Source organism: Aythya marila (genome assembly GCF_965140915.1).
Source record: "Aythya marila genome assembly, chromosome: W".
Lineage (NCBI taxonomy): Eukaryota > Metazoa > Chordata > Aves > Anseriformes > Anatidae > Aythya > Aythya marila.
In genome coordinates this window covers 1,903,019-1,929,695 of record NC_139081.1, presented here as the reverse complement: position 1 = coordinate 1,929,695, position 26,677 = coordinate 1,903,019, and the positions used below count along the sequence as shown (strand labels likewise).

The following is a 26,677-nucleotide window of genomic DNA, read 5'->3' as shown; positions in this document are numbered from 1 at the left end:
GCTTTTGCAGTTGAGGGGCTTTGTAGTTGGGGGATTTTGCACTTGTGGGGGCTTGTAGTTGAGGGGTTTTGCACTTGTGGGGCTTTGTGGGATCTTATAATTTGGGGGTTTTGCAGTTGAGGGATTTTATAGTTGTGGGGCTTTGCAGTTCTGGGGTTTGGTAGTTGGGGGATTTTGCAGTTGTGGGGTCTTGTAGTTGAGGGGTTTTGCCATTGTGGGGCTTTGTGGGGTCTTATAGTTGAGGAGTTTTGCAGTTGTAGGGTCTTGTAGTTGACGAGTTTTACAGTTGCGAGGCTTCGCAGTTGTGGGATTTGCTAGCTGGGCGATTTTGCACTTGTGGGGCCTTGCAGGAGTGGGGTTTCACCGTTGTGGGGCCATTTGGCAACCCCTTTCCCCCCTTTCCCCCTTTCCCCGCCACAAACCCCCTCAGCGCTCCCCCCTCCCCCCCCCCCCCTCTTCTCCCGGTCCCGCCCTTTTTCCATCCCCTCAGCGCTCGGCGGGTTCCCGGATGCGGCGCATGCGCAGCGGGCGGCCCGGACGTGTCGGCGGCGGAGCTCGAGCGGCCGGAGCGCGGCCGCCCCCCCCCCTCCCCTCCCCCCCTTTATAACCCCGGCCTCCCCCTTTTATTTTTATTTATTTATTTTTTTTTTTTTGCCTTTTTCCCTTCCCCTTTTCCCCCTCTCCCCGCCCCAGCCGCCATCGCCTCACGGCCGCCTCAGCCCCCGCGGCCGTGCCGGGGCGGCCGGGCCCGGCCCTGCCCTGCCCTTCGAGAGCCGCCGCCGCCAAGGAGCGGGGCGGGGAGGGCTGGGCCGGGGCTGGGAGGGGGGGGGGGCGGCTGAGGAGGAGGAAGAGGAGGAGGAGGAAGGAGGAGGAGGAGGAGGAGGAGGAGGAGGACGAGGCCCGGCCCCGCTCCGCCGCACCGGGGCCGGCCCCGGCAGCGCGGCCGAGCCTGGAGAGCGGCCCCAGGTAACATCCGCGCCCGGCAGCAGCGCTGAGCCCCCCCCTCAGCACCCCCAGCCAGGCCTCAGGGGGCTGCACCCCCCTTGGGCTCCCCTCAGAGCCTCGCTGCCTCCCCCCCCCCCCTTCATCCCCTTTGGGAGGGCTCTGGGAGCTCTCAGCAAGGCCTGGCAGCGCCTTTCCCTCAGCTGCTGGTTTATTTATCCTTCACGCCCGGCCCTCCTCTCCCCGAGAAGGAGCTCTGGGGCTTTTGGCTGGTCGCGAGCGGGTTGGGAGAAAGTTTTCTCGCCTGCTCCCCAAGCTCAGCTCCTCCTCACCAGGAGCTTTGGAAGGCTCCTCACGCCTCGCCTCGCCTCGCCTCGCACAATGGGCGGCCGAGCTGGGAGCGAGGAGAAAGAACAAAGCTTTAGGGTCCGCTGCGAACATCAGGACGCCGGCTGCCCGCCTCGGAAACCTCGCCAAAAAACCACCCCAGCTTTTGGCTCAGGGCTGGCCTTTTCCACGCTGGCTTTTCCCCGGAGTTCTTCCTCGATTCTTTTTTTCTTTTCTTTTCTTTTTTTTTTGTTTTCTCGTTATCCCGGCGAGGAGCAGACGTTACTTTGCACGCCCCAGTGCCGGGGCGTCGGAAAAAAAAACCATAAAAAACCAACAAAAAACGCTGGCCGAGAGGGAGGAATCGGTGCCTGCGCCTCGTGTTGCTGGCTTGGGCCGCAATCGTTGCCTCTGTTTGGGAGGTTCGGGCAAATTGCTGTTTGCCCTCGCCGAGGGAAGCCTCCTGCGGGAAGATGGGGCTTGTAGGATGCTCTGAGGGAGAGCCCGGCCCGGGTTTTGTGGCAAGGGGCCCTGCCACCTGCAGCTTGCTGCACGAGGGCTCCTTCCCCTTTCTCCTTCACCCCCCTTTTAGGCAGGGGGGGACGGGCGCGGAGTCCCGCTGGGCGGCTCAGACAGAGCAGCTGGAAAGGAATTCGCTTCCCTTCCTCGTCTCGTGCTTCTTTCTCTGACCGTGCAGAAGCTTGTATTGAAAAGAGGAGAGGTGCCAGGGTGGTGTTTTTTTCGCCGCCGCCGTCCTTCCTTGAATACCTGGAACCCTAAAACCCCGGGAAGTTTCTTCCAGCAAGAGGGAGAGGCTCATGGTTTTTTATTTTTTTATTTATTTGTTTGTTTTCTAGCCGTGCGCTTGCTTTAAAATGGACTCGTTGGAGTTGATGGCTAGGATTTGAAGTGCTTTTGGCGTTTTATTTCACGCCCCCGGCCCCAGAGGGTCCCCTCGCCCTGTTATTTGGGATGTTTGTCCCCCTTCTGGGCTTTCACCGCTGTATCGGGAGCTTCTTGCCCGCGAGGCTGCTTCGTTTCAGCATCGAAAGCTTCCCAAAAACCCCGCGTTAACCCTGCCACCTGCACGGAAACGCTGCTTCCAGTTGTGCCACGGCTGCAAAACGCGCGTGTTTTTATAAATATCCGTACACACAGAAAGAAAACACTTGATTTTTTTTAAAAATAACGCCACTGAACGTTTTCTTTTAACCTAAAACGCTCCAAATCACCCTGCTGAATGGCGTGATGCGTCCAGCAAACGGCCTTAAGGCTCTCAGTTTCTCTCGGGGCTGGAAAAGAAGTGGTTTTACCATGAAAACGAGGGATAAAACGTGCTCCCAAAGTGCCCCGGAGGGTTGAGGGGTGGTTTTTGGCCTTCTGCCCGTACCTTCAAGTCCTTATCCGGTGGCATTTGGACCGGCCACATTTTTAGAGCCCGAGTTCCTGGGGGAATTCGAGCCCTCCGCGGGCGCGATTGGCTCCGACCCTACTGTAAACGGGGCGGGTAGTGTGTCAGGGCGCTGTGGGGCCGGGATTAACCCTCTTCCCCGAGCTCTGGGGGGTTGTGGGACCGCTGGCTCGTGTTCCTTCGTGTCACCTCCGTAAGCGTGCGGCGTCCCGGTCGTGGTTTGGGGTTGGTTTCGAGATAGGGGCGTGTTTGCAGGGGATAATCAGAGGTGTTTTTAGCTACCTGGCCCTCCGAGCTGCTTTATTTTCCTCCCTCGAGGATCCCCTTTGCTTTACGGGATGCAGAGTGCCTTTAATATGTTTTTTTCCCAATTTAAATGACTTTCCTTGAGGTGGGGTGAAACACTTGGTGCCTTTTCCTCCCGTGCTCCGCTCGGGTCTCGTTCCAGGAGCTTTGCTCCAGCGCTGCCTCCTGCTGCTGTTTTCTTCGTGCTCCCTCTCCTCATCATCCCAAAAGCGGAATCCCAAACCGGAGGGGAGCTCTTAAATGCTTTAGATACTTCCCAAGAAATCTCACCGCGTTTCCCAATAGGTGCCAGGTTTTTGGGGCTCAAAACCCCAAGATTAAACCCGGGGGGGGAGGGATTGGTAAGCCAGGCTCCCGAATGACCCCGCAGCGGCGTCGCAAATCCCGAACAAGTGGTCCGGCTTTCCGAAAACTGCTGAGCCCTCAGAAGCTCCTATTGAGTGCGGTGGCAGCTGGGGGGGGGGGGGGTGACTCAACGTTTCTGGAGACCGTTCCACTTCCAAAAGGATTTGTTTGCGGGATTTTATCCCCCTGCAAGCCAGCGAGCGAAATTCTTCCCGGTTCGAGGCGCGTGGAGCCGCCTTCCTGGTGTTAAGTGCTTATTTATGGCTTTTTTTTGGGGCTGCTGGCTTTATCTAGTCCCTTATTCCTGATGATTTCCGCGTGTCTCTCCGGGATGCTGCCTCGTATTGAAGGCGAACGATGTCCTGGCGAGCTTTGGCGGCTTTCTTACGAGCGCAGGTTGCCATGGAGAAGGACTGGCAGGTTGGGCTTGGCTTTCCAAAGAGGCTTTATCGAGTCCAAGCGCCAAAAAAAAACTAGAAGGGCTAGGTAAGGCAATCCTACTCAAACTTGTAGGGAATCGTTTGCCGGGGGAGAAATCCCGTGTAGTTTGTAGGGCTGTGGCGGTGGGATGAGCGCCTTCGGGCAGAGCAGCTTTGGGAAAACATCAGACTCCTTTTTTTTTTTTTGCTCGACACCTGCTGTCCTGTGTTTCTGGATAAAGCACGATAAAACCCATGAATCAGTCCACGTAGAATCCCCCAAATCAGGCCAGCTCTTCTAATTTCAGGAAATAACTTCGCAAAGAGGAGGTCTGCTAGCTGGGAGAGTGCCGCGACGACCACAAACCGCTGCAAATTCTTCTTTAAAACAAAATTGAGAGGTTAAACGCGTAAGGGCGAGCTCGCTCCTTGCCGGACCTTTAGTACAAGCCGCTCTGTTTGACAGAGCCCGTTTGGAAACAGGCTCTCAGCGACTTCGCTTGATTTATCTTGACCCGGAAGGAGCTGGAAACAACCGAGGAGAGAGATCCTGGAGCTCCCGAGCACAAAGACACGAGCAGGGTTAATTCAGAGTGAGCTGAGCTGACGGGCAGCTTTTTGCTCGAGTCTGAAGTCAGCGCCTCGCTGGCTGGAGCTGAGGATGAAAGGCGATGCTGGTTTGCATTCGTGCTTCTCGGCTCTCCCGAATTTTGGTGGGATCAGCGCCCCCCGGATTCCCAGGCGATGTTTTTCCTTGGCTGCACCCTCCCGGTGCAAAGCGTAGGAGATGGAAACCCCTCTCCTCCTTTTCCTGCCTTCCTAGATGTACACCCTCCGTGTACGTGGATATAAACTTCATTTAACCGCTGTTACTAGGGGAAAAAAACCCCAAAATCTCATTTCTAAACCTGTGCAGGCAGTGTCTTAAGCATGTTTTAGCTATCACGGGACGAGCGATGCAGATTTTTTTTTTCCTGATGTGCTTTTAATATCCTGCACTTAGCTTGCAAATAAAAGAAGCGAAAAAAAAAAAAAAAAAGCCACCGGCTTCCTTAGAAACATGATCTGCAATTTGTTAAAGACACAATTCTAATGGAGCTATTTTTTCCTCCTAGGTTTTACCAAGAGACAGTACATCTAACACTTAACTTGGATCATCTCTTGTTCATCAGCTTGAGAATCATAACAGCCCCCAAAACTGACATTTGATCTGAAAGAGAAAGCTGTGACAAATGGACAATATGTCTATTACTAACACGCCAACAAGTAATGATGCTTGTCTGAGCATTGTTCACAGCTTGATGTGCCATCGCCAAGGTGGAGAGAGTGAAACTTTTGCCAAACGCGCAATTGAAAGTTTAGTTAAAAAGCTAAAGGAGAAAAAAGATGAATTGGATTCTTTGATTACAGCTATAACCACAAATGGAGCTCATCCTAGCAAGTGTGTTACAATACAGAGAACGCTGGATGGGAGGCTTCAGGTTAGTACAAGTGACAAATCAGATGTTTTCCTCCTAGCGAAGCTGGAGCAAAAGTGAGTGACGCAGGATCCTAGCGCGTTGAGGAAGCGTAGTTGATTTTTGTTGTTGTTGTTGTTGTTGCCGTTTTTCTTCCCAAAAGGAGCAGAAGGTGGTGGATCAGCCGTTCTAAACGAGTGTGTGTGTGTGTGTGGCAGTAAAAAAAAATAAAAAAATTAAAAAAAAAGCAGGGTCACGTTACCAAATTCGGCTGTTGATCCCGGGATTTTCCCGACAAGCTTCTGTTCGCTCTGTGGTGGTCAGCAGTGGGAAGAAAGAGCTAAGATCCCTTGCTCAGGTACTCCGAGGATGTTCGTTAGCCTTCTGTCGTCAGTACTCAGTACCTGCAGAGCTTGGCTTGCGATTTCCTCGTTCCAGGACAGATGTCGTGTTTGCTGGCTAGCTCCGCTGTCTACCCTCGAAGCATTTTATTTATTTTTATTTTTATTATATTTTTTTTTTGTCACTTTGACGGATTGGCATTCTGCTACTTGGAAATTCCTTCCGGGGTTAGGTTAGCGCCTCGGTCCTCTTCTTCTGGGGGCAAAGCTCCTCTCGTCAGCCACGGTGGGGAAGGTGAACGTACACACGACATTAAGCACAAACTCTGCTTCTGCCATTTTGGACGCAGTCTTTTTTTTTTTTATTTTTTTCCTTAAAAACCACGGGGTTGATTTAACCGTAGCAAAACCAGATGCATATTCCCGTTGAGCACAGAACTCGAGGAAACTGAGTAAACTTTACCAAACTTTACCACCTGTGTTTTTTTTTTTTGTTCCCCCCCTCGTATTTTGATACCGGAGACAGGTTGTGTTTATCCTCCCCCAGCTTTGCTCCTCGCTCCGTAACAAGGCAAGGCCGTGCTCCTTTCCCACTCACCTTTTGTGTCTGACTTTTTAGGTGGCCGGTCGCAAGGGATTCCCTCATGTGATTTACGCCCGTCTTTGGAGGTGGCCCGATCTTCATAAAAATGAACTCAAGCATGTTAAATATTGTCAGTATGCTTTTGACTTAAAATGTGACAGTGTCTGTGTAAACCCTTACCATTATGAGCGTGTAGTATCGCCTGGCATCGGTAAGTAGCCTTTGGATTTCGGAAGGGAACAGTGGTGGGAATGAAATGGGAAATGTTTTTTTGCCTGTGGAATGTCGAAAATAAAGACCTCGTTAGAATACTCGCTGTTAATGATCTGATTATAAATCATTCTTGTGTGTTTTTGTACATCTGCTTGATGGAATCGTTGTTTTAACCTCTCTTTCCAATGTTAAAGAGCAGTTTGTGGCTTTTGGCCGAGCCTTGATTTGCTTCACACACAGTTACTGTATATTCTAGAAATAATTTAGCACGGGGAGTTGTGTAGTGATAGAAGGGAACAGTATATCACATAGTAAATAGTCTATAACATCAATTTGTAAAGGCTTATAAATGTTCAAACACTGTTAAAAGTTATAATTCTCCTCTCACCCTCCCTTTTTTTTTTCTTTCTCTTTTTTAAAGATCTCTCAGGACTGACACTACAGAGTTCTGGTAAGCAGTTCTGTTTCCTGCCGCGTTTCTTTCGGGACAAACTGTGTTCAATACTCTTCAATATGCACACGATTTATTTCTATGCACGGAGGGAGGATAAAGAGCAGACAGAAATGGCTTTTTCTCTCCAGTTTTGGAAAATTAACTACGTAGTGTACGAGAGGCAAGCGTGCTGATAAATTTAACTAGAAGCCTCAGCTCAGTTCGCAGGTTTGTTCTCTTTCCATTGCCTGCAACTCATAAACCCCAACAAAATGAAAGAAGCACACCTGGGTAATTAACTAATTAGCTGCGTTGGCTGTAATGGATGCTTATTTAATAAGCAGTTTAACAAGCAAGTGGTCAGATTGGCAAATAAGACACATTGTCATTAACATGCAGTGGAATGAAGCAGTTGATGCTGTTACCTCCCTGAAAACTGAGAGAAATTGGACATCAAATGTCCAGTGGGTCTTACTCAGAAGTCAGATTGTGCAGCTGATAACAGCTTTATTTCAAAAATGTTATTATTTCTTCCAGAAGAAACTCAAAGATAAAGTTTGAGTAATCCCATGTTATTAGCACGTTATTAGAAAATGAGCAAAAATGACTTCAAAAGCTTTTAAGTTTGATTTTTTTAATATTTTTTTTTAACTTAGTGCTCAGCTCTGCTAATTTGTGTTAGCAGTGTCTTCTGGATAATGATCTTTTTTGCACATTATCAAATCTTACTAACCAGAAGTTAAATACTTAACCCGTTTCCTTGTCACGCTGCTGGTTTTGGAGCAGGAAACAGAAGAATTACAGTCGGATTTTAATCTATTTAGGGTTGCTTTAAAAACGAACAAGGAAATTAATGTAGTGTAAGAGTTTCACTTGGATGTGCACAAAAAGATGTATGGAAACAAGTTCTGGTGGAAATGGTACTAAGTTCCTTGTGGTGTGTATTGTTTCTAGTCAATTTTGATGGGAGTTTGAATGAAGTAAGTGGTTTGCTTTGCCGTCCAGTGCTTATTTGTAATTTAAAGACGTTTCTCTCAGTGTTTCAGAAACATTTATATCGGTTAAATTCTTCCCCCCGTAGTTTCATTGGCACTGTTAGTGCTTGAAAGTAAAAAACTTGCACTCGAAAAGCGCAAAGTGCAGCTAAAAATTGAAAATAAGTTTGCTTTGCATGTTTAAATGTTCTCTTTTTCACAGCCCCATCAAGCATGTTGGTGAAAGACGAATACGTTCACGATTACGAGGCGCAGCCATCGTTGTCTTCAGCTGAAGGACATTCAGTCCAAACCATCCAGCACCCGCCGAGTAACAGGGCGTCTACGGAGCCTTACAGCACCCCGGCCATGTTAGCTCCCACCGAGGCTAGCACTACCAGCACCACTAACTTTCCCAACATTCCTGTGGCTTCAACAAGTAAGATCATTGAGCTTATACGCAACCCTAAACACGTAAAAACGTGAAAGCTCAGGGATAACCAGCGATTTGGCCAAAGCAGATCTCGCTTTGGACCCGTGCTGCCGCCAAACTGCATCGTTAAATCGAGTGGCAGGCTTCTAAGTATTAAAATAAGGTTTTAAATCACAGAGTAGTTTGAATAAGTTTGCCTGCTAACCCTGTCTTTATTCTACTGGATGCTCCAAAGGTTCAGTGACACGATGTTAAACTATTAACCACTGACAAAGTGTGGCTGTTAGGGGAATAAATGCCACAGGAACGGAAGAACCTTAATATTTTATTACAACAGCAAGTGGGACAAGCGACTTACTAGTGGGGGGCAGTGTAGAGACGTTTCCAGGCAATTTTTTTAGAGTTTCACTAAAATTATCTTCCAGTTTTAACACGACTTTTTAAAATCGGTCCAATGTACCAGAGTTGCAGCCCTGATTAATGCATTCACGAGTCCAGCGGGGTGCTGCGGTGAAGTTTTTCTTGCTGGTCTGTGTTTGGTACGAGTGGAAGAATCTGCTTTACCACCATCCAAGCTCATTCCTCAGTTTAGGAAGCCCTGTTTATTTACACGACATCCTGCGGCCCTCATGTAGGGAAACCATGAAGTGGGAGGGGGTTTCCACCTGCTCTTCATCACTCTTAATATCAAGGCCGTGTGAATGTAATGGATTTTGTGTTAATTTAAATCAGGGTGACGTGGTGGTGCAATTATCTTCTTTAATTTTAGGCAAGGACTTCTTTGTTTAAACCTAAAAACAGTTTGAGATTTGATGTCTGTATTTGTCTCCAGCAGGAAAAAAAAAAAGGATAGGTGATTTAATTGTATTACACTCCATAACTTTTTCTCGTCGTTGCTGTAATTGTTGGTACCAAGTGGACAGGATTAAAAAAACCCCAAAGTTTTAAGTTTTAGGATAAGTTTTCGATGTGTTCACCTCTGCCAGCAGGACCAGTTGGAGAGTGCTGATCGGTTTAGTGTTAATGGCTGAGCTGAAGCCTTCCTGAATCCTGTTCTGAAATACCTGTAGTTTTACTTGAAAGCTTAGAAAATTTATTTGGGAGGAAAAAAACCAACACCAAACACAAAAAGTTTCTGAGGAAGGAGTCCAGTGATGTGTTCCAGCACTATTTTTAAAAATACCGTTCAATATGTTTTGGAGGGACGTAGATTGAAGTGTCCTCCCTAGGAACCCGTTGTAACCTGCTGAAAATCAGCAGCTTATTGGGCACGCTGTTGGATTCATCCCAAATCTTTGGATTCAGCCCAAATCTCCTCCCGATAAGTTCTTGGCTAAAACCTTTGCCATCTCTTCTTTCCCTTCAGACTGAAAAATGAGATGCGAACAAAAAGACGTGGTTGCTAAAGCAGTTCTCTGCACACTTCTCTTAAAAAACAAAATAAATAAGGGTGTCTCGGAGTCGAAACGAGCTGCTGCAAAGCATCTTCCAGTTTCCTAAGACGCTCTGGTGGGTGGAAAAAAAAAAAAAAAAAGAGATCTGAAACCAAACTCTTAGGAACTGTGTGTTGTAGAGCCCTGAGTTGGGTGCGTTTTCCTACAGCAGTGCTGAGCTCTTCTGCCTTCAACTTGTGGAACGATGACGAATAGGTAGTGTGTTCTTTTACCAGGTCAACCTCCCAGTATATTGACAGGTAGCCATAGTGATGGACTCTTACAGATTGCTTCAGGGCCTCAGCCAGGAGCTCAGCAGAATGGGTTTACAGCTCAGCCAGCTACTTACCATCACAGTGAGTATACACCTGCCTGCGCTCTTCTTAGCTCGCTAAAAGCGGTTTCCAAATGTTGAGGAGAAATAGAGGATGTAGAGATGAGATGCAGAAAAACTCCCTTAAAACCCAACCGCTCCTTTTTTTTTCTTTCTTTTTTTTCTTCTTTCTTTCTTTTTTTTTTCTTCTTTCTTTCTTTTTTTTTCTTATTTCTTTCTTTTTTTTTTCTTCTTTCTTTCTTTTTTCTTCTTTCTTTCTTTTTTTTTTCTTCTTTCTTTCTTTTTTTTTCTTCTCTCTCTCTCTCTTTCTCTCTCTCTTTCTCTCTCTCTCTTTCTTTCTCTCTCTTTCTTTCTCTCTCTTTCTTTCTCTCTCTTTCTTTCTCTCTCTCTCTTTCTCTCTCTCTCTTTCTTTCTCTCTCTTTCTTTCTCTCTCTTTCTTTCTCTCTCTTTCTTTCTCTCTCTTTCTTTCTCTCTCTCTCTTTCTCTCTCTCTCTTTCTTTCTCTCTTTCTTTCTCTCTTTCTCTTTCTCTCTTTCTCTTTCTTTCTCTTTCTGTCTTTCCTTCTCCTTTCTGTCTTTCCTTCTCCTTTCTGTCTTTCCTTCTCCTTTCTGTCTTTCCTTCTCCTTTCTGTCTTTCCTTCTCCTTTCTGTCTTTCCTTCTCCTTTCTGTCTTTCCTTCTCCTTTCTGTCTTTCCTTCTCCTTTCTGTCTTTCCTTCTCCTTTCTGTCTTTCCTTCTCCTTTCTGTCTTTCCTTCTCCTTTCTGTCTTTCCTTCTCCTTTCTGTCTTTCCTTCTCCTTTCTGTCTTTCCTTCTCCTTTCTGTCTTTCCTTCTCCTTTCTGTCTTTCCTTCTCCTTTCTGTCTTTCCTTCTCCTTTCTGTCTTTCCTTCTCCTTTCTGTCTTTCCTTCTCCTTTCTGTCTTTCCTTTTTTTTTTTTCCTTTCTCTAGATAGTACTACAACTTGGACTGGAAGTCGAACGGCAGCCTACACACCTACCATACCTCACCACCAGAATGGCCATCTGCAGCATCACCCACCTATGCATCCTGGACATTACTGTAAGTGCTCCAGATTTTCAAGTCATGTTCCTCATTTTCAGTTTGGTTTAATGGTTGTTTGGGTCACCTGTGATTGATTTTTTTTTTTTTTTTTTTACCCCCGTGTCTTTTTTTATAGAACCACTCTCACTTTATTTAATATATTCTGACAGTTAAATGTAAGAACTCCTTGTACTTTCCTCAATTAAAACAGCAGAGATTAAAAATTCACACAGCTCTAGTGATCCCACCTGTACTTCTGATGCCTTCCTATATCTAACAAAAAGCATTTCCTTTCTAAAACCATCATTTAGAAAACTTTGCAGTCTTGGAGTAAACGTTTCTGCTGTGGAAAAACATTTGGCCAGAAGCTGATTCAGAATTTGCTGCTTGGATCTGTTTTTCCTTCAAAATATGGACGTTTCTGGCTGGATATATTATTTTTATTTTTATATATTTATAGATATATATATTTGTTGTTAGGAGAGGGGAGAAAATGATGTGAACTAAAGCTGAAAAGTCAACATATCTTGATCAGAAAAATTGTTTTAGGTCCAGTTATCAGATTTCCTTATTGCTCTGTTAGGATCCCACCTCGTTTCGCTCCTTACTTGTCAGAAACGCCAAGATTTCAGAACTTCACCGCTGCTGCAGAGACTCTATAAATGTTTTTTGTGTGCGAACGTAGCTTTCCATAATTAATGTCGGTAACTGGCTGGTGGTACCACACAGCTTTTCTTGGCTGCTGCCTCTTCTCGCTTCAGAAAGTCGCATCTTTTGACACCTCCCAGCGTTGTGCCTGTTTTTGACATCTTGTTGCAAAAGCTGCCGGTGCTTATAATACTACATCGAAGCCTTTTCTTCTTGTCTGCCTGCGAGGAAGCCAGTCAGTTTATCAAAGTGGAAAGAATCGACTTGACCTTTACCGAGACCACATTCACTATTTATTCTTGAGAAAACAAAAGTTCTCTGGGATTTTTTTTCCCCCATCTCCGTGGAGGGTTTGTTATAGTTGACTCCATAGCATCCTGGGCAACCTGTTCTGTGAACGGGGAGCTAATGAAGTTGGGTTTCTGACAGATTTGTATCACGTACCTCTATAAAATGATTCTCTCCTTCCTCGATTTGTGGCCACATTCCACTAGTGGAGCTCTGAATTTTCAAAAAACACCTAAATGTGTAATTCTGTGGGCATTTTTGTCTAGATTTGGCCTCTTCATTCAGCTATCCCCGAGATTTAGAGTACGTGGCATCCTCGCAAGTCCTTTTTTCACCCAGAGCAGGTTAAGAAAGATCTTTTATTTATTTATTTATTTTTTCCTCCTGTAAAACAAATTGCATCTTTTTCTCTTCAAGGGCCAGTTCACAACGAACTCGCATTCCAGCCTCCTATATCAAATCATCCTGGTAAGTAAAATCTGAAAATGAATGCTAAGGATTGTTCAAGCTGACAAAGTTGTTTTGAATTTGTGTTTTCTTTTAATAAGAAGTACTCTGAATTTAGTGGGAGGAATTCAAAAGGGGAAGAAAGAAGGAGAGGAACCACTTCGTGACGCCTTCTTTTGAATCTGGACCTCTGTGTTTTAGGAATAATGACAGAAGACGTTCATATAAATTAATAATGACACGACACTCAGGCACACGAGTATTTAGTCGAAGATGACAAAACTTAAAGGAGCTCAGAGCAATTTAAACTTCGGGGAATTGCAGGTTTTAAGGTGTCTGGAGAGAGCAACGCTCTTGCAGGAGACCTTGCAGGAGGTTTGACAAGCCAGTTGCTCCCAGCTAGCACTTGATACACGTAAACAAAACCACGATGTTCTTTAGCAAACCTTGCTTGAGTGCTTGGGTTTCAGTGGCAGCCTTTACGGGATCAGGGTTTCTCTGCCTCTCCTTGCTTATTTAAAGCAAGAAGCAGTTGCAGCAAGCCTGCCTGGCTGCCTGTAAGGGATTTTTTTGGGGTTTCTGCGCGTTTCACCCCGCTGATTGTCTCTCCAGCTCCAGAGTACTGGTGTTCAATCGCGTATTTCGAAATGGACGTGCAAGTCGGGGAGACGTTCAAGGTCCCTTCGAGCTGTCCCATCGTTACCGTCGATGGCTACGTGGATCCCTCCGGAGGAGACCGCTTCTGCCTGGGCCAGCTTTCCAACGTGCACAGAACAGAAGCCATCGAGAGAGCAAGGTATTTTGCACCCCAAAAAGCTCCAGCTGCTGGTGATATTGGATATTTTCTTGTTTTTTTTTCAGCGCCTGGCTCCCTTTCAATACATTTTCTTTTTTAAAACTGAATTAACCACAGGGCACGGTTCTTAGGCCGCTGCTGTAACGCATTCAGAACGCCAACTGCGTGACAGGGACCTCGTAGCACGTTGCTTCTCCTTGCTGTGCCTTCAAGGATAAAATTAGCAACTGTGTGCGAGCTGCAAATGAGCTCTCCATCTCCCAGCGATGCGAGAACTGACTGCAAAATACACATTTGTCAGAGGAACAAAGGAAAGTTGATGGAGAGCTCGCTGGAGTTTTCATTCATTCTCACCACGCGTGCGCCAGGCTTTGATTTGAAAGCCCAGAGAGCTGATCTTAGGACTTTTTTTTTTCTTTTTTTGGAGTGAAAAGGAATAAAAGAAGGAAGAAAATAAGGAATAAGACCCAAGCTGTTGCATTGTGACAATCGCTTTCCGTGCTAGGGAGCACTTTGTGGGATTTTCACACTTGGGAACAGAACCCCGAATGTGTTTGGGATCCCAGCTCCGTATTGTCAGCGAGTGGGTTTCGTGCTGCTCGAGTGCCATCGCTTCTGCATTCTGTGTTTCCCATATGTCTTTCCGGGGCTTCACAGATGGTTTTTGACTTCCCAGATTTCGCCTAACCGCACACTCTGTTATCCTCACGATGATAACCACGGTTTCGAGTCCTCGTACGAGTGGAGCGCGTGTGGTTTTCCTCCAGAATCTAAATCAGGACCTCTTTTTATTTATTTTTTTTCTTTCCAAGGTTGCACATAGGGAAAGGGGTGCAGCTGGAGTGCAAAGGAGAAGGCGACGTGTGGGTTCGATGCCTCAGCGACCACGCGGTCTTCGTTCAGAGCTACTACCTGGACAGAGAAGCAGGGCGTGCGCCCGGGGATGCTGTTCACAAGATTTACCCAAGTGCATACATCAAGGTTGGTTTGGATGCTCCACGAGGAAAACTGGGGGGGGGGAGCAGCGTGCTTTCTGTTCTTGCACATCGTAGGGAAGCTGTGAGGCACTGAAATAAATCAAACGCGGAATCGGAGGCTTCGTTACCATCTTAGAATCGCCAACTTCACTTAAAAAGTCATCTTTAGGGGAAAAAATCCACTTTAGAGTCATTTAAAAAGTCATCTCGGCAGAAAGTATCCTCCAGATACCGTCAAAGTAGCTAATTTTGTATTTTGTCAAGCAATTTCCATCTTTTAAGCTAACTGCTGCCCAAAATTTAGCATATTCTCGAAAAAGGGGTGAAGCCTGACAAAGTGAAGCTGGACTTGCTGGCATCTCGTTTTATTTGCGTGCCTATTTTCCGGCAATCCCAGAATTTAATAAAAATCGGGATTTCATCAGCCTGCGACCGAAGAATTTCTTCCAGAGAGCAGAGAGCTCCAGTTTGATGGAGGTGGGAGCTGAGGACTCCATTCCTTCGTTGATTTTGGTAAACCTACGGAGTTTGATATTTATTTTTTTTATTTCTTTTAAAGGTGTTTGATTTACGCCAGTGTCACCGTCAGATGCAGCAGCAGGCTGCCACTGCTCAAGCCGCCGCTGCTGCTCAAGCTGCAGCAGTAGCAGGAAACATCCCCGGCCCGGGATCAGTGGGTGGAATAGCCCCAGCCATTAGTAAGTAAATTAACTGCTTGCTCTCCTTTTTTATTCTTTGAAAACAACTCAGCTTTTAGCAAGACTTAAAATCTATAAGGCTCTTGAGAAGAGGAGGAGGTTGTAGTGGTGCTTTTTGAGTTTTCTGAGTTGCTAAATTCTATTTCTGTGATATTACACTTAAATATTTTTTAAATGGTGAGGACTTAGGTGTGTCGGGCTGCTTTATTTGCCACTTCTGGATTCCTTGTGCTGCCAAACGGAGCTTTCCAGCTACGTTCCAAAAGCCTGAAGGCATTTTGGGGAAAGCATTTCAATTTTTCTTCCAGACGTGGTTGTGATTTGAAGCTTGCCGGCTGCGTTCAGCTTGTTATTAGGCGGAGTAACAACTGACACTCTTAGATCCAACTCCTTTTGTATTTTAACACCCTTTCAAGATGGCAGAACGGTGAGAAGGAAAACTCAGTGGGAAGAAAGGCAAAATAATTGCTGAGCTGTGGTGACAGAGACCTAGAAATACCGATGGGCCTTGGCTGCGGGGAGAAGGATGGGTATTTGGAGAAGCAAGCAAGCAAACGGGAATGGCTAAACAAACAAGTGATAAAAGAAAAAGTGTGTCTGCAAACATTTAATTGAAAGCCTTACCGGAAATCTCTCCTCTCTAGGTTTGTCAGCTGCTGCTGGAATCGGCGTGGACGACCTCCGCCGCTTATGCATCCTCAGGATGAGTTTTGTAAAAGGTTGGGGACCCGATTACCCGAGGCAGAGCATCAAAGAGACCCCGTGCTGGATCGAAATTCACTTGCACCGTGCCCTCCAGCTTCTAGACGAAGTACTTCATACCATGCCGATCGCCGACCCACAACCTTTAGACTGAGGTTCCCTCTGCTGCACTGCTGTGGGCCGTTGTGTTGTGAGGATGGTGGATTGTAAAATACAACTCTTGTTTATAACCTGAAGATATATTTTACTTTTTTTTGTTCTGCTTAACCTCCGAAAACCGGGTTTTAAAAATGTGTTTGCCGCCTTGCTCTTAGCAGAAAAAGAACCTGAACATGCAGAATTTGGATTGCGGTTAGGTTTCTGAACTTAGTTGTCATGATACGTGGCTCAGGGCTTGAAGTGAAAGGTAAACGCCTTCCAGAGAGACCTGACAGTGTTGGGGTTGTGCCCTTTGCAACTTTTCCTTCTCCCTCACGGCCTCTTGGGTGAGAAGCCTCACAGGAGCCTTTTGTATGCAGAATATATATTATATATATATATTTATATCTGAAAATTCCTTCTAAGAATTATTTACGTGACAGCAACTAAATTCCAGCTGATTCGGGATGTTCTTTTTAGGGAACGAGAGTTAACAGAAGACTTTTTTTCTTTATTTTGTCGCCTATCTCGCTATGATTTTTTCCAGATTAAAAGGTAGAAGCTGCCAAAAAAAAAAAAGCAAAAAAAGCAAAAAAAACAAAAAGTGAGGGATGAGACGTGCATTGATTAAAAATAGCAAGGAAAAGAAAGGTCGCTTTTCCTTCACTAGTTTTTTAAAAAAAAGAGATCTGAGCTTTTTATTTCCACGGACGCGTGAGTTTTAAAACACTAAACCAAACGGATGCTCTCAGTGCTGGCACTCAGCTCAAATCTCATGAAATTCCCTTGCTGCAAAGGCGCCACGGAAATTGCGGAACGAGAACCTGATGGCAGGAACGCGTTTTTCATAACTACTGCTGCTTTTACCCGCCTGCCGCTCGGCAGGGCTTTTAAACACCGCAAAAGCCAAGTCGCCCGACTCTTTTTTACTCGCATCCGCCACTCGATCACGTGCAAAGTGCCACCGATCGCTTAGGATCCAGTTTTTGTACCCGTTCACCATTTCCACTCAGGGCAAGATGGCAAACCTGTTTTTATACCTCTCGGTTCTTTTAAGCCCTTCTGCCATCAACGACCGTATCAATTGGCAATGACTTTGTATAGAGAATTTATAGTAGAAAACAAACAGACAAACAAAAAAAAAATGCAAATGTATTGACTGTATGACAGATACAATATGTATGCTTTCTCTCTAGTTACTAGTATAAATAAAACTATGAAAACCCTGAGTTTTTATAAATCCACTTGGCTTTTTTTACGTAATTCTGCACCTTGGAACCGCTGATCTTGAAGGATGGATTTATTTTCCTTCGCCAGCCCAGCAGCAGCAGCAGGAATTGGTGGTGGTTGCCGTCTGCCGGGAAGCCAGTCCAATTTTTCTTCCTTCCCCTGCTTCTCCCTACAGGAGGATTTCTCTTTCTCGCACGGTTTCGGGGCTGTGAGGCGCAGCCTTGAGGTGTTTGCTGCCCCCACGTGCTGAAATTCTTGGGAAAGGAGCAGCACAGAGGACAGATGACACCAGAGCGATGCCCAGAACTGGATGAATTTTCTCGATATGAACACTTCTTCACGCTAATTCCTACAGAAATCCCATTTTCTCCTCTGGTGTGGCTTCCTGATGTTTGGAAAAAAATCAGCGTTCGCTTTCCTCGAAGCCTTACGTTGAAACCCTTTTTCGTTTTCCCTTCTCTCCTAACGATCTCGTTTGTCAGAGCAGCTGCAGCTTTTTTTTTTTCTTTTTTTAGGGCTTCACACACGAGCACCTTGTCCTGGGGCTTTCTGGTAGCGCTGCCGAGGTGGAACCCAGCTGGATTGAGCGCCACCAAACACCCACAACCCCAAAACTAACCTTAAAGGGTTTTTTTTGGGGGCAGGAAAGCCTGGTTCCACATTTCTCCTTTCAGCCATTGCCTTTTGATAAGCGGTCAACCGAATTCCCAGTAGTTCCTTTGTAGCTTTCCTGTACCTTTTTGTTTTTTTTTTCCATTAGCCCTAGTTTGTGGATAATATCCTGTAGTTAACTCGGCGGAAATTCTGTACCAGAGTATGTTTTTGATTAAAAAAGGTAAAGATTCACACCTTTTGGCTTCTGTATTTTTTATTTTTTTTATTTTATTCCCAGAACGAGTGAGAGCAGCCCCGGGGCGGGCGTTTTGTGGGGAAAACAGTGGGGTCGCTGCGCTTTCAGCCCATCCTAGAAGCCCAGAATCATTAGGGTTGCTTCCAGTAGCACTACTAATTGCATTTTTATTCCCCCAATTCAACTGAGAGGTTTCTTAAAGGACATCACTGCCCCTAGAGGTTGCTCTGGACGAGGCTGAGGGCTCCTGACCACTAAAAAAGGGAAAAGGAGAGGCAGAGGGGCTGGTTTTGGGTTCACCGAGGCAGGAGGTGAGGCCGACAATCACAAAACCTCCCCTTCCTCACCCCCAAATCCCAAAGCCAGGACCCCGAAGACATCACCAGGCGCCAGGTAATGGAAACAAGTCTTTATTAAGTAACTTTTAATATCAGAAAAATAAAACTCTTATAATTCTCTTTACAGCAAATATATAATATCAGTGCTTTGGCCGTCATAAGTTAAAGGCCCTTTTATCATAAAATATATGTTTTGTTTTTGTTTTTTGTTTTTTTTTAAACTTTACTCAAATTGAATTCATAATCCCTACGACCTCCCTACATATACATAACAAAAAGTGTAGTAAAATTAGCAAATCCTAAACTAGCTCGAGAGTTTTTTTGTTGGTTTTTTTTTGTGTTTTTAACCATTCTTAGTTCGTGGTTTATAGAAAGGGTACACGCACCTAACGTCTCGTCGGTTCCTTGGCTTATTAGTTGCCGTGTAGGATGCGCTAAAATACAAAAAGACCACGCTGGGGGAAAGGCCGGTTCGTTACCTACACGCCTGCAGCTAGAGCTTCGGCTTCAATACTGACGTGGAGCTAGATCCCTACAAGCAAAGGAGCTTGAAAAAGTTCTGCGTCACGGTCGTCGTGCCCTCAAGGCACCTCTCAGACTGAAAAAAAAAAAAAAAAATCCCAAAAATAAAAACCGGGAGCTGTAAACTTCGATACGAAATGTAACTCTTCAAGTGGAAATAAAAAATAAAGTTTCTGTATATTTACGAGTTCGATACGCGTAGAATTTCTTTTTTTTTTCTTTCTTTTTTTTTTTTTTTTTTTTTTTTACCTGTTATACTGAGAAAAAAGCTTCGTCTCAGGAAAATAATGCTTCAAAAAAAAAAATAAAATAGAAAAATCCACCGGAACTCCCCTTTGTGTCCTTTTTTTTTTTTTTTTGTATTTTTTTTTTCCGTTTTTGTAGTTTAATAGATGCCAGCACAGATTGGGGAACGTACTGAGGATGAAAAAAAACCAAAAAAACAAAAAACGAGGAACATCCACAGGTTGAAATGTACGAAGCGCGCTCCGGAGGCGTTTCGCCCGATGATTGGAAAGACGGGTTCGAAATGAAGTCAACTGATTGCGGGGCCACTGTCACGAGTAACACGAGGGCACGTACGCACCCCCTCTTTTTTTTGTTTCTTTTCCATTTAAAAATAAAAGATATATTTACGTATGTGCAAGACAAATGCGGATCCAACGTAAAAAGGCTTCCCATTTGGAGCTACGCACCCTAAAACGCGATTTAAGAACAGCTTGATCGGACTAACGAACGGAATGTCAGCATCTTCCTCGAAGCGTGTGCATCCCAAAGCCCTTCCTGAAATCCATCTAAAAAAAAAAAAAAAAAAATCCAATAAAAAAAAAAATCCATTTAAAAAAAAAAAAAAGCATTCGCGATGCTGGAGAGAATTAGGCGTAAGTCGTTGCATCAGGCGCAAAAAAAGAAAAAAAAAAAGATTTCCCCAAACCTGTTTTTTGTTTTTTTTTTTTTGTTTTCAAAACTGGCAGTGTAAAGAAGGCAGCATTGGAAGTGTCGTTTCGATGTACTGGTAATGCCACGAAGCCTCCGCGCAGCGGGCTTCTGTGCTCGGGCTCTGAGGTTCGGCGCCGCCAGCGCACAGAAGTCCCAACGCTCGAGCGAGGGCCGTCGGCAAGCCTGGGAAATCGGCGTTGCGGTCGTGTCGGCGCTCCAAGCTTCCCGTTTCACACCAGGTGCGTCTCTGCTAAGCGTGCCGAGAGCCCCGAGGTTTTAGTGTTACCGTAGCAGCCTTTTAGGAACGGGTATTTAGGAACAAACTTTAGCCTAATCCCAAGAAAGCCCAACAGTCAGAATGACTTCGGAAGTTTACTAGAGGGTACCGTTACACCCATGCCTTTAGATGTCCATAGATAATAATTAATAATAATAATAATAATAATAATAATATCAGCATCTATATATACTTAAGAGTGGATTTGGATTGCCTGAGTAACAGCTGTCTGGCAAACGGGACACGAGGGCGTTTCCTTCTCGCAGATCTTGTTGGCACACTCCATGCAGAAGAGGTTGTGGCCGCAGGGGACCAGGGCGGCCACCACTTCGCTCTCGAAGCAGATGACGCAGTCGTGCTTGCGCCTCGACTCCGGGGGCGAGCTGGAGGTGGAGCCCCCGTTGGAAGAGGAGTAGCTGTTGGTACCGTTGGAAAAAGCCGGGATGGAGACGGGCAGAGCGGCGCCGGGGGGATCGTCGCTCCTCGCTCGCCTCGCCAAGGGGTGCTCCAGGCTTTCCGCCAAGGTGGGCGACAGGCGAGGGGTGGAGGGCTGGCTCCCGCGGCGCTGAGGCTTGGCGGTGCCCGCGGGCTCGTTGGCGAAGCCGCCCAGGGGGTTGACGGGTTCGAAAGGGCTCCAAATGGTTTGGGCTGGCGGCGGGAAGGAGTCGTAGGCGGGCGAGTCGGCCCCGAGCTCTTCGGCGCCCACGGAAGGCAGCGTTTCTCCGAACCAAAAGTTGCCCGCGCTGAAGGGACTGGTGGGGCTGAAGTCAGCCAATCTATTGCTTCCGAAATAGGAATCGGTGGAGCCGCTTCCCAAGGAGCTGGAGCTGTCGTTCCTGTAATTGGAGATCATCCTGGCGCGGCCGGGGGGGACGGGGTTGGAAGCAAGCCAGGCGGAGCCCAAGGCGCCTCCCTCGAAGCTGACGTCGGTCCCGTTGTAGTGGAAATCGTTCTCCTCGTTCAGCTCGATGTAGTTGCCCGTCCGCATGGCGATGTGCATCTCGATCTCCTCGCGGGCCCGGTCCACGTTCTCCGGCATCCCCGTCACTTCGAAGACGGGTTCCTTGTCCCGGCTGGGGGTGACGATGTAGGTGTGGGTCTGCTGCTGAATCCTTTTGATGGTGGCTCCTTTCGGTCCCACCACCAGCCCCACCACGCGATAAGGCACCCTGACCTGCACCGTGGTCTGCCCGGGCAGGTTGGGGGTACAGGGCAAACCTCCCAAGGCGGGGCCGTTCTTGTTCCGCGACGCTCGGATCATGGAGAAGTGCTCGGCGGCCGAGAGGATTTCCCTTTTGGCCATGGCGACGTCCTCTTTCCGGCCGGTGACGACGAAGACGGGCTCCTCGCCGCGAACGGGGGTCTTGATGTACGTGTTCGTCTTGGCCCTCAGCGCTTTGATTTTGCAACCTGTCGGGAGGAAGGAGAAACACGCCACGTTCAGCGAGGCGGCCGAGTTGAGAAAGCCACAAGAAAGCCAACCTATTTTCGGAGGCTCAAAAAAACCAGCGGGTGAGACCAGAAGCGGGACCTGGACACGCGGGATGAACATTTTACACCCTTTTTCCCCGCCTCCTGACCCCCCCTCCTTAACTCACGGCCGCAATCCGTGGCCTTCGGCTACATCGCAGCTCCCCAAACCCCGTGCCCGCCCGCGGAAGGTTTCATTATGACTCGTGCTGGGTATAGCCACCGATGTTACTCCCGTCATCATTTCATCACGCTTACCCGTTCCAGAATCAAAAATGACCATTTTTTTGGGCCCCTGCTTTGTGTTTTCGCGGGTACAAGTCGACACACGCCACTTTCAAGACTTCCCAGGTACACCACATCAGTCAAATAAATTCTAGTTATCAGGTTGGGGCCATTTATCAACCCCAAAACTGCACGGGCAGAGGCAAATTCCCCTTCCCGAGCCAGATGGCAGCTCGGTAAACAAGCTCCATGCAGCAGGAGAGCCAGAGGGCAGCGATTTGGGTTAAGGTATAAAAGACGAGATTTTTGTCGTGCCTTTGTTCGAACAAGCAGCAGAGAGCCAGAGGATGAGGAATTTGCATTACGGGCTTCAAGATTTCTCTTGCTCTCTGGCAGGCTCACGTGTTTCGGTTCCTCAGGTCCCAGGCTGTAAAAAGCAAAGTGCAGCAACTTCCCAGAAAGAAAAAAAAAAAAAAAAAGCCTTCAGAGTGGCTTTCAACAAATAGCTTCAGAACGAGCCATTTCACACAGCATTTAATAACGTGCTTGCTTTGAAAAAAAAGACACAACCCCAAAAATCTTCCCTCCGACTGCTTCGTTAGCTTTCAATCCTGCCACGGGACACCTAGGCGCTGTAGTCAGGATGAGCTTTCGGGTTGTTTTAGCACCGTTTCCACTCCCCAAGAGCGGCAGCTGGTTGTATTTGGCCGTTGGGCTACGTTACTGATAAGCTACCTGCTTATCAGTGTTTTTTTTTTTCCCCCCGTTCGTTTCAATTTACAGGATTATTTTAAGCAAAGGAATGATTTTCTCGCTCAAGAGCCCACGTTCAAAAGCAGAGAGCAAAAGGGGAGTCCGGGATCATTAAATATCCATCACCAGGTTATTTTCGTTGCGAGCAGATTTGTCATTATCGATTTAATCAGCCGAAACAGGATGATATCATCTTTCCTCCTCTTACTCAGCCGGGCTTTTGGAGACCGCCCTGCCTGCTTCAGGATCCGCAGCCATCCTTTGGGCTAACCCCGGCTTTCTGCAGGCAAACGAGGTCACCTCACCAAGAGATGCAACTTGCTTTTGCTCCCGGTTCTCCAGGGTGCTTTTTTCCCCCAACGTCCTGACTTTTTAAAGCAAGGCAACTTGTCGTCCGGCGGATTTTCAGCCCCTAAGAGGAAAGGAAAATCGCTTTTCTGAGCAGCACCAGGTGCAGGCGCTTCGCTGAAGGCTGGATTCAACAGCAAGCTCGAACCCACACAGGACGCCTGTGCAATGCCACGCTTGGAATCTACTTTTCCTGGCTCCCAGTCGCATGCCTAAACAAGAATAAAAGGATACAAGGATCCCTCTCCCTTTGCTGCTCACCTCTGGGGGCTCTGAAGTGGAAGAAAGCCCAGGAGTTACGTTACGCTACCCCAACCAGGTCTGATACGCTCATTTTTGGGGGTACAAAGCGAGCAAGTACAGGTTGAGAACACTTGAGATTAAAAAAAAAACGATAAAAAAACACAAATCCAGGTACTACAGTATTTTGTTTCCCTTTTTAAAGCAGGAACGCCTCCTGTTTGTCACAAGAAAACCTTCCACGAGCCCTTTTCCAGCCCTTTTCACAGCTTCCAGCAGCTCTACGTTGAATTACTGCCCCCATAAAAACAGCATCCTCCGGCGTAGCTCGGGGTGCACACGAAAACCTTAAAGCCCAGCTTACATTTCAGGCGCTGGGCACCTTCTCCAGCCTGCGAGCAGCTCCCCAGTGCAGATTTGGTGAGCAGAGCCCCCCACGTGGGCATCTGCCATCCCGTTACCTACAGCAGGGGCTGCGGGAGCACCACTTGGCCGCCTGCAGGGCTGGATTTGCTTCTGAAACTCACCCTGCTTGGGTACAGAGCTCTCCAGAACCGGGGGGCTCCTCTGGGCTGATAAACACCACCTGGAAGTTTGCCTCCTCTGCCTAAAAATTAAATTTTGGTTAAAATAGCAGCCAAAACTGCCAATTCATCGTTATTCTGCCACTTAAGGGGGGCAGTGCTTCGAATAAATTCGCTCTCAGACGCGGCAGGAAAGCCCAGATCAAACTCAGCACTCCTGATTTTTCAGGGGCTGAGGACGTTTCGAGTTCTTTTTGTACCCCATGAAGACGGCCACGGAAAGGACACGAAACGTCCTTAAGCAAAGCTTTCATGCAAATGTATTCGGTGAAATTTTCTTACACCCAGCTCTCCTCCTTCTACCCCTTCCTCTTTCGCAGCCCGAATTCTTCTGCGGTACAATCCCTCTCCGCCGAGGCTAAATATTGGATCACGAGCCCGACAGCGTGACATCAGATGAGAAAGGAAAGCAGAAGCAGCACACGAACTCTTCAGGAACAACGATCCTCTTTTTATGCAAACTCCATTATCTTGTTTTGAAGGGACTCCGAGTGCTGAGGAACACACTACAGAGAACGATCCCGATCCGGTGGAGAACAAACACCACATCCTAAAAGGTCCTCGGTGCCCCATTTTCCCCCGTTTCATCGCAAAGGACTGCAGCAATCCCTGGTTTTCAGTTCCCTTTTCCAGCTCTCCTCCTGCCCCCCGTCCCCAATGACACACAAGCAAGGCCCTAAATCATTCGAGCATTATTTCGTGGAAAAGATGTCTTGTGCTTCTGCATTTAAGGGCGCAGAAAGCCACCCGGCTGCCAGGCTAGCCTGCACATGTCGACGTACCGGGGGGACGTGCCACTTACTGTTTTAACAACGGGTAAATATTTTCCACCTCGGTCTCAGGAATGGGTATCTGACCCCATACACGCCAGTTCCTACAGCACAGGCTTTGGGTTTTTGAAACGCCCAGCAGAAAACCCACCTTTGATGAAAAATGTTTAAAGCCCAATAAATTTAGGATGAGGAAACAAGTGCCTGAATCTCTCCGGTGCCACACTGATTTACTGATTTGCCTGTTTCTGCTAAAGCCACGCTGATGTAAGAGCCCAGACGGCCCAACATCTCATTATCTGCTCAGCAAGCCAGAAACACAACCCCCAAACCCAGCCAGAAAAACCCACAAAGGGAAAAGGAAGAGAGAAACTACCCCGTCTGCCCTGCCACACCTACACTCGCCGCTGCTCTGTGCTTCGCTTTGGGTAGGAAAAGAGCTTTTAAAGCTCTTTTTTTTTTTTATGGTTTGCTGCTGGAGAGCTGGTGTAACACATCCGTGGGGTCTCAGGGGAATAGGAGGTGCGAGGCGAACGAGGGACACCGCAGGGATGACCTCTTACGTAAAGGCCCAACGGGGGCCCGCGAAATTTAGCAATCAACAGGAAACCAGCAGCAGACGTTTTTAGTCAGCGAGGGGTTGTCGGTGGCTCGTTTCCCCATCGCCGGGTCACCTCCTTGGAGTCCTGCTCGGCCATTTAGGGTGGAAACTTGAGGCAAGTTTTCAACCGTGCCCCAAACTTGGAGGCGACGCGGGCAGAGCGAGGGGGATGCCGCCACAGGCTGAGCCCCTGCGCCCGTAGGGTTTTGTGAAATACGGCGCCAAGCTCCTGAAGGGAAAGGCTTATTGAGGACGTTAAGGTGAAGAATAAAGCCCCAGCACCTGGTTGGGCTGTGTGTGGGGTTTTAGAGCTGGGAGATGCTTTATAACTACTAGAAAACACTTCATAACTACCAGGAGGCCGAGCTTGAGCTCGCTCCTGCCCCTTGATTTCGCACAGCACAGAGCCTGCATCGCTCCCTGGCCTCAGCGAGACGTGGAGCCGTGAGAAAGGCACCCAGTAACCCCTTTCCCTCCTGTTCTTACACCAAAAAAGGGATCATTACATACTAAAAAAGCCCACCAAGCAGCCCCCGAGCCCTAACACCCCGGCGAGCTTTCTCCACACACAAACCCACCCGAAACCCCATATGGGGCCTTGCAACCCCAACCCATGCCAGCAGGGCTCTTCTACACCCCTTAATCCTTGGGGGTTTATCCTTTTTCCCTCAGCCACCGTGCGCCTCAGCGCTGAGGCGAACATCCCCCCCCCCCCCTCCCTTTCCCCTCCCTCCCGGCCATTTTGCGCGTCCCCCGTCCCTCCCCTCCCGGGCTGTCCCCGCTCACCCTGGCGCCCCACGATCTCGGCCACATGCTCGGAGCTGGGCACGGGGACACACTCGGTGGTGTTGACGCTTTTTCGGCGGAGCAGCGCCGCCTGCTCGCCGCTGGTGGCGGCTGCTCCCCCTCCTCCTCCTCCTCCACCACCTCCTCCATCGTTGCTGTAGGCGGGGGGCAGCCCCGCCGCCATCATGCCCCGCGGCTCGCCCGCCCCGTACAGCGCCGCCGCCGCCGCCTCCCGGGCATCGAAAGCCGGCGACAGCAGCACCGAGCCCAGCCCCGGCAGCAGAGAAGGAGGAGGAGGAGGAAGAGGAGGCAGCGAGGGCGAGGAGGAGGGCGGCAGCAGCGCAGCCGGCTCCTCCTCCTCCTCTTCTTCTTCCTCCTCTTCTTCCTCCCCCTCCAGCTCCTCCTCCTCCTCGTCCAGCTCCAGGTCTCCCTCCTCGGCTTCCTCCTCCTCCTCCTCTTCTTCCTCCACCTCCTCCTCCTCCTCCTCCTCCTCCTCCTCCTCGGGGGGCTCCGGGGGTGCGGTGCCGTCCCCTTTCCTCCTCCTCCTCTTCCCCGGGGGCTGCCCGCGGTGGCGGAGCCCGAGCCCGGCGAGGCGATGGCGCAGGAGAGCGGCGGGCGGCTGCAGGAGCAGCAGCGGCGGCAGCAGGAGGCGAGGCGGCGGCTGCCCCTTGGAGGAGAAAGAGGAGGAGGAGGAGGAAGAAGAAGGGAGAGGAGGGGGAGAAGCCGCAGCCCCGCCACCGCTCGGCATGGCCGGAGAGAAAGGCAAAAGAAAGGAGAAGAAGGAGGCGGCGAGCCCCCGGCCGAGCCTAGCGGCGCGGGGCCGCCATGCCGAGGAGGGCACGGAGCGGCCCTTGCTGCCTCAGCGCTGCTTTTGTCCCATGGCGGCGCTGGAGGAGGAGGAGGAGGAGGAGGAGGAAGAGGAGGAAGAGGAGGAGGAGGCGGTGCCGCCCCGCCCCGGCCCCGGCTCCCCCAGGCAGCTCTGGGCAGGGCTGGGGGTGGCTCCGGGGTCCCCCTCAGCTCCCCCCCCGGTCCCCTCAGCAGGTCGCCCCTCCTCGTAGAGGA

General features: G+C 48.4%; 2 protein-coding genes across 4 annotated transcripts; one reads left to right on the top strand and one right to left on the bottom strand.

The window, feature by feature from the left end:
- The first annotated feature begins 642 nt into the window (after positions 1 to 642).
- On the top strand, positions 643 to 16,316 carry LOC309889569 (mothers against decapentaplegic homolog 4). Of its 2 annotated transcripts, XM_082782439.1 has the most exons (12): positions 643 to 966; positions 4,866 to 5,231; positions 6,168 to 6,342; positions 6,766 to 6,795; positions 7,975 to 8,190; positions 9,854 to 9,973; positions 10,896 to 11,006; positions 12,342 to 12,392; positions 12,984 to 13,167; positions 13,980 to 14,148; positions 14,704 to 14,842; positions 15,487 to 16,316. In XM_082782439.1, the coding sequence occupies exons 2-12, from the start codon at positions 4,983 to 4,985 to the stop codon at positions 15,696 to 15,698; spliced, it is 1,656 nt and encodes a 551-aa protein (XP_082638565.1). In that variant the 5' UTR covers positions 643 to 966; positions 4,866 to 4,982; the 3' UTR covers positions 15,699 to 16,316. The 2 variants fall into 2 exon arrangements, with proteins under 2 accessions (XP_082638565.1, XP_082638566.1); XM_082782440.1 differs by lacking the exon at positions 9,854 to 9,973 and having other exon boundaries at positions 646 to 966.
- A 1,741-nt stretch (positions 16,317 to 18,057) lies between these two features.
- On the bottom strand, positions 18,058 to 26,477 carry LOC309889407 (RNA-binding E3 ubiquitin-protein ligase MEX3C-like). 2 transcript variants are annotated; one of them, XR_014319228.1, is made up of 3 exons: positions 25,616 to 26,477; positions 19,557 to 21,248; positions 18,058 to 19,416 (listed from the first exon to the last, which is right to left on the bottom strand). XR_014319228.1 is itself a non-coding variant. In XM_082782222.1 (2 exons), the coding sequence occupies exons 1-2, from the start codon at positions 26,361 to 26,363 to the stop codon at positions 20,032 to 20,034; spliced, it is 1,965 nt and encodes a 654-aa protein (XP_082638348.1). In that variant the 5' UTR covers positions 26,364 to 26,477; the 3' UTR covers positions 19,476 to 20,031. The 2 variants fall into 2 exon arrangements, 1 of the variants encoding a protein (XP_082638348.1); XM_082782222.1 differs by lacking the exon at positions 18,058 to 19,416 and having other exon boundaries at positions 19,476 to 21,248.
- Between the last annotated feature and the right edge of the window lie 200 nt (positions 26,478 to 26,677).

Excerpts from the sequence above, each read along its gene's own strand:
- LOC309889569 (XM_082782439.1), top strand. The coding sequence starts at position 4,983 with ATGGACAATATGTCTATTACTAACACGCCAACAAGTAATGATGCTTGT. Across the intron at positions 8,191-9,853 it reads CATTCCTGTGGCTTCAACAA|GTCAACCTCCCAGTATATTG; the intron begins GTAAGATCATTG and ends TTCTTTTACCAG. Across the intron at positions 9,974-10,895 it reads GCCAGCTACTTACCATCACA|ATAGTACTACAACTTGGACT; the intron begins GTGAGTATACAC and ends TCCTTTCTCTAG.
- LOC309889407 (XM_082782222.1), bottom strand. The coding sequence starts at position 26,363 with ATGCCGAGCGGTGGCGGGGCTGCGGCTTCTCCCCCTCCTCTCCCTTCT. Across the intron at positions 21,249-25,615 it reads CGAGATCGTGGGGCGCCAGG|GTTGCAAAATCAAAGCGCTG; the intron begins GTGAGCGGGGAC and ends TCCTCCCGACAG.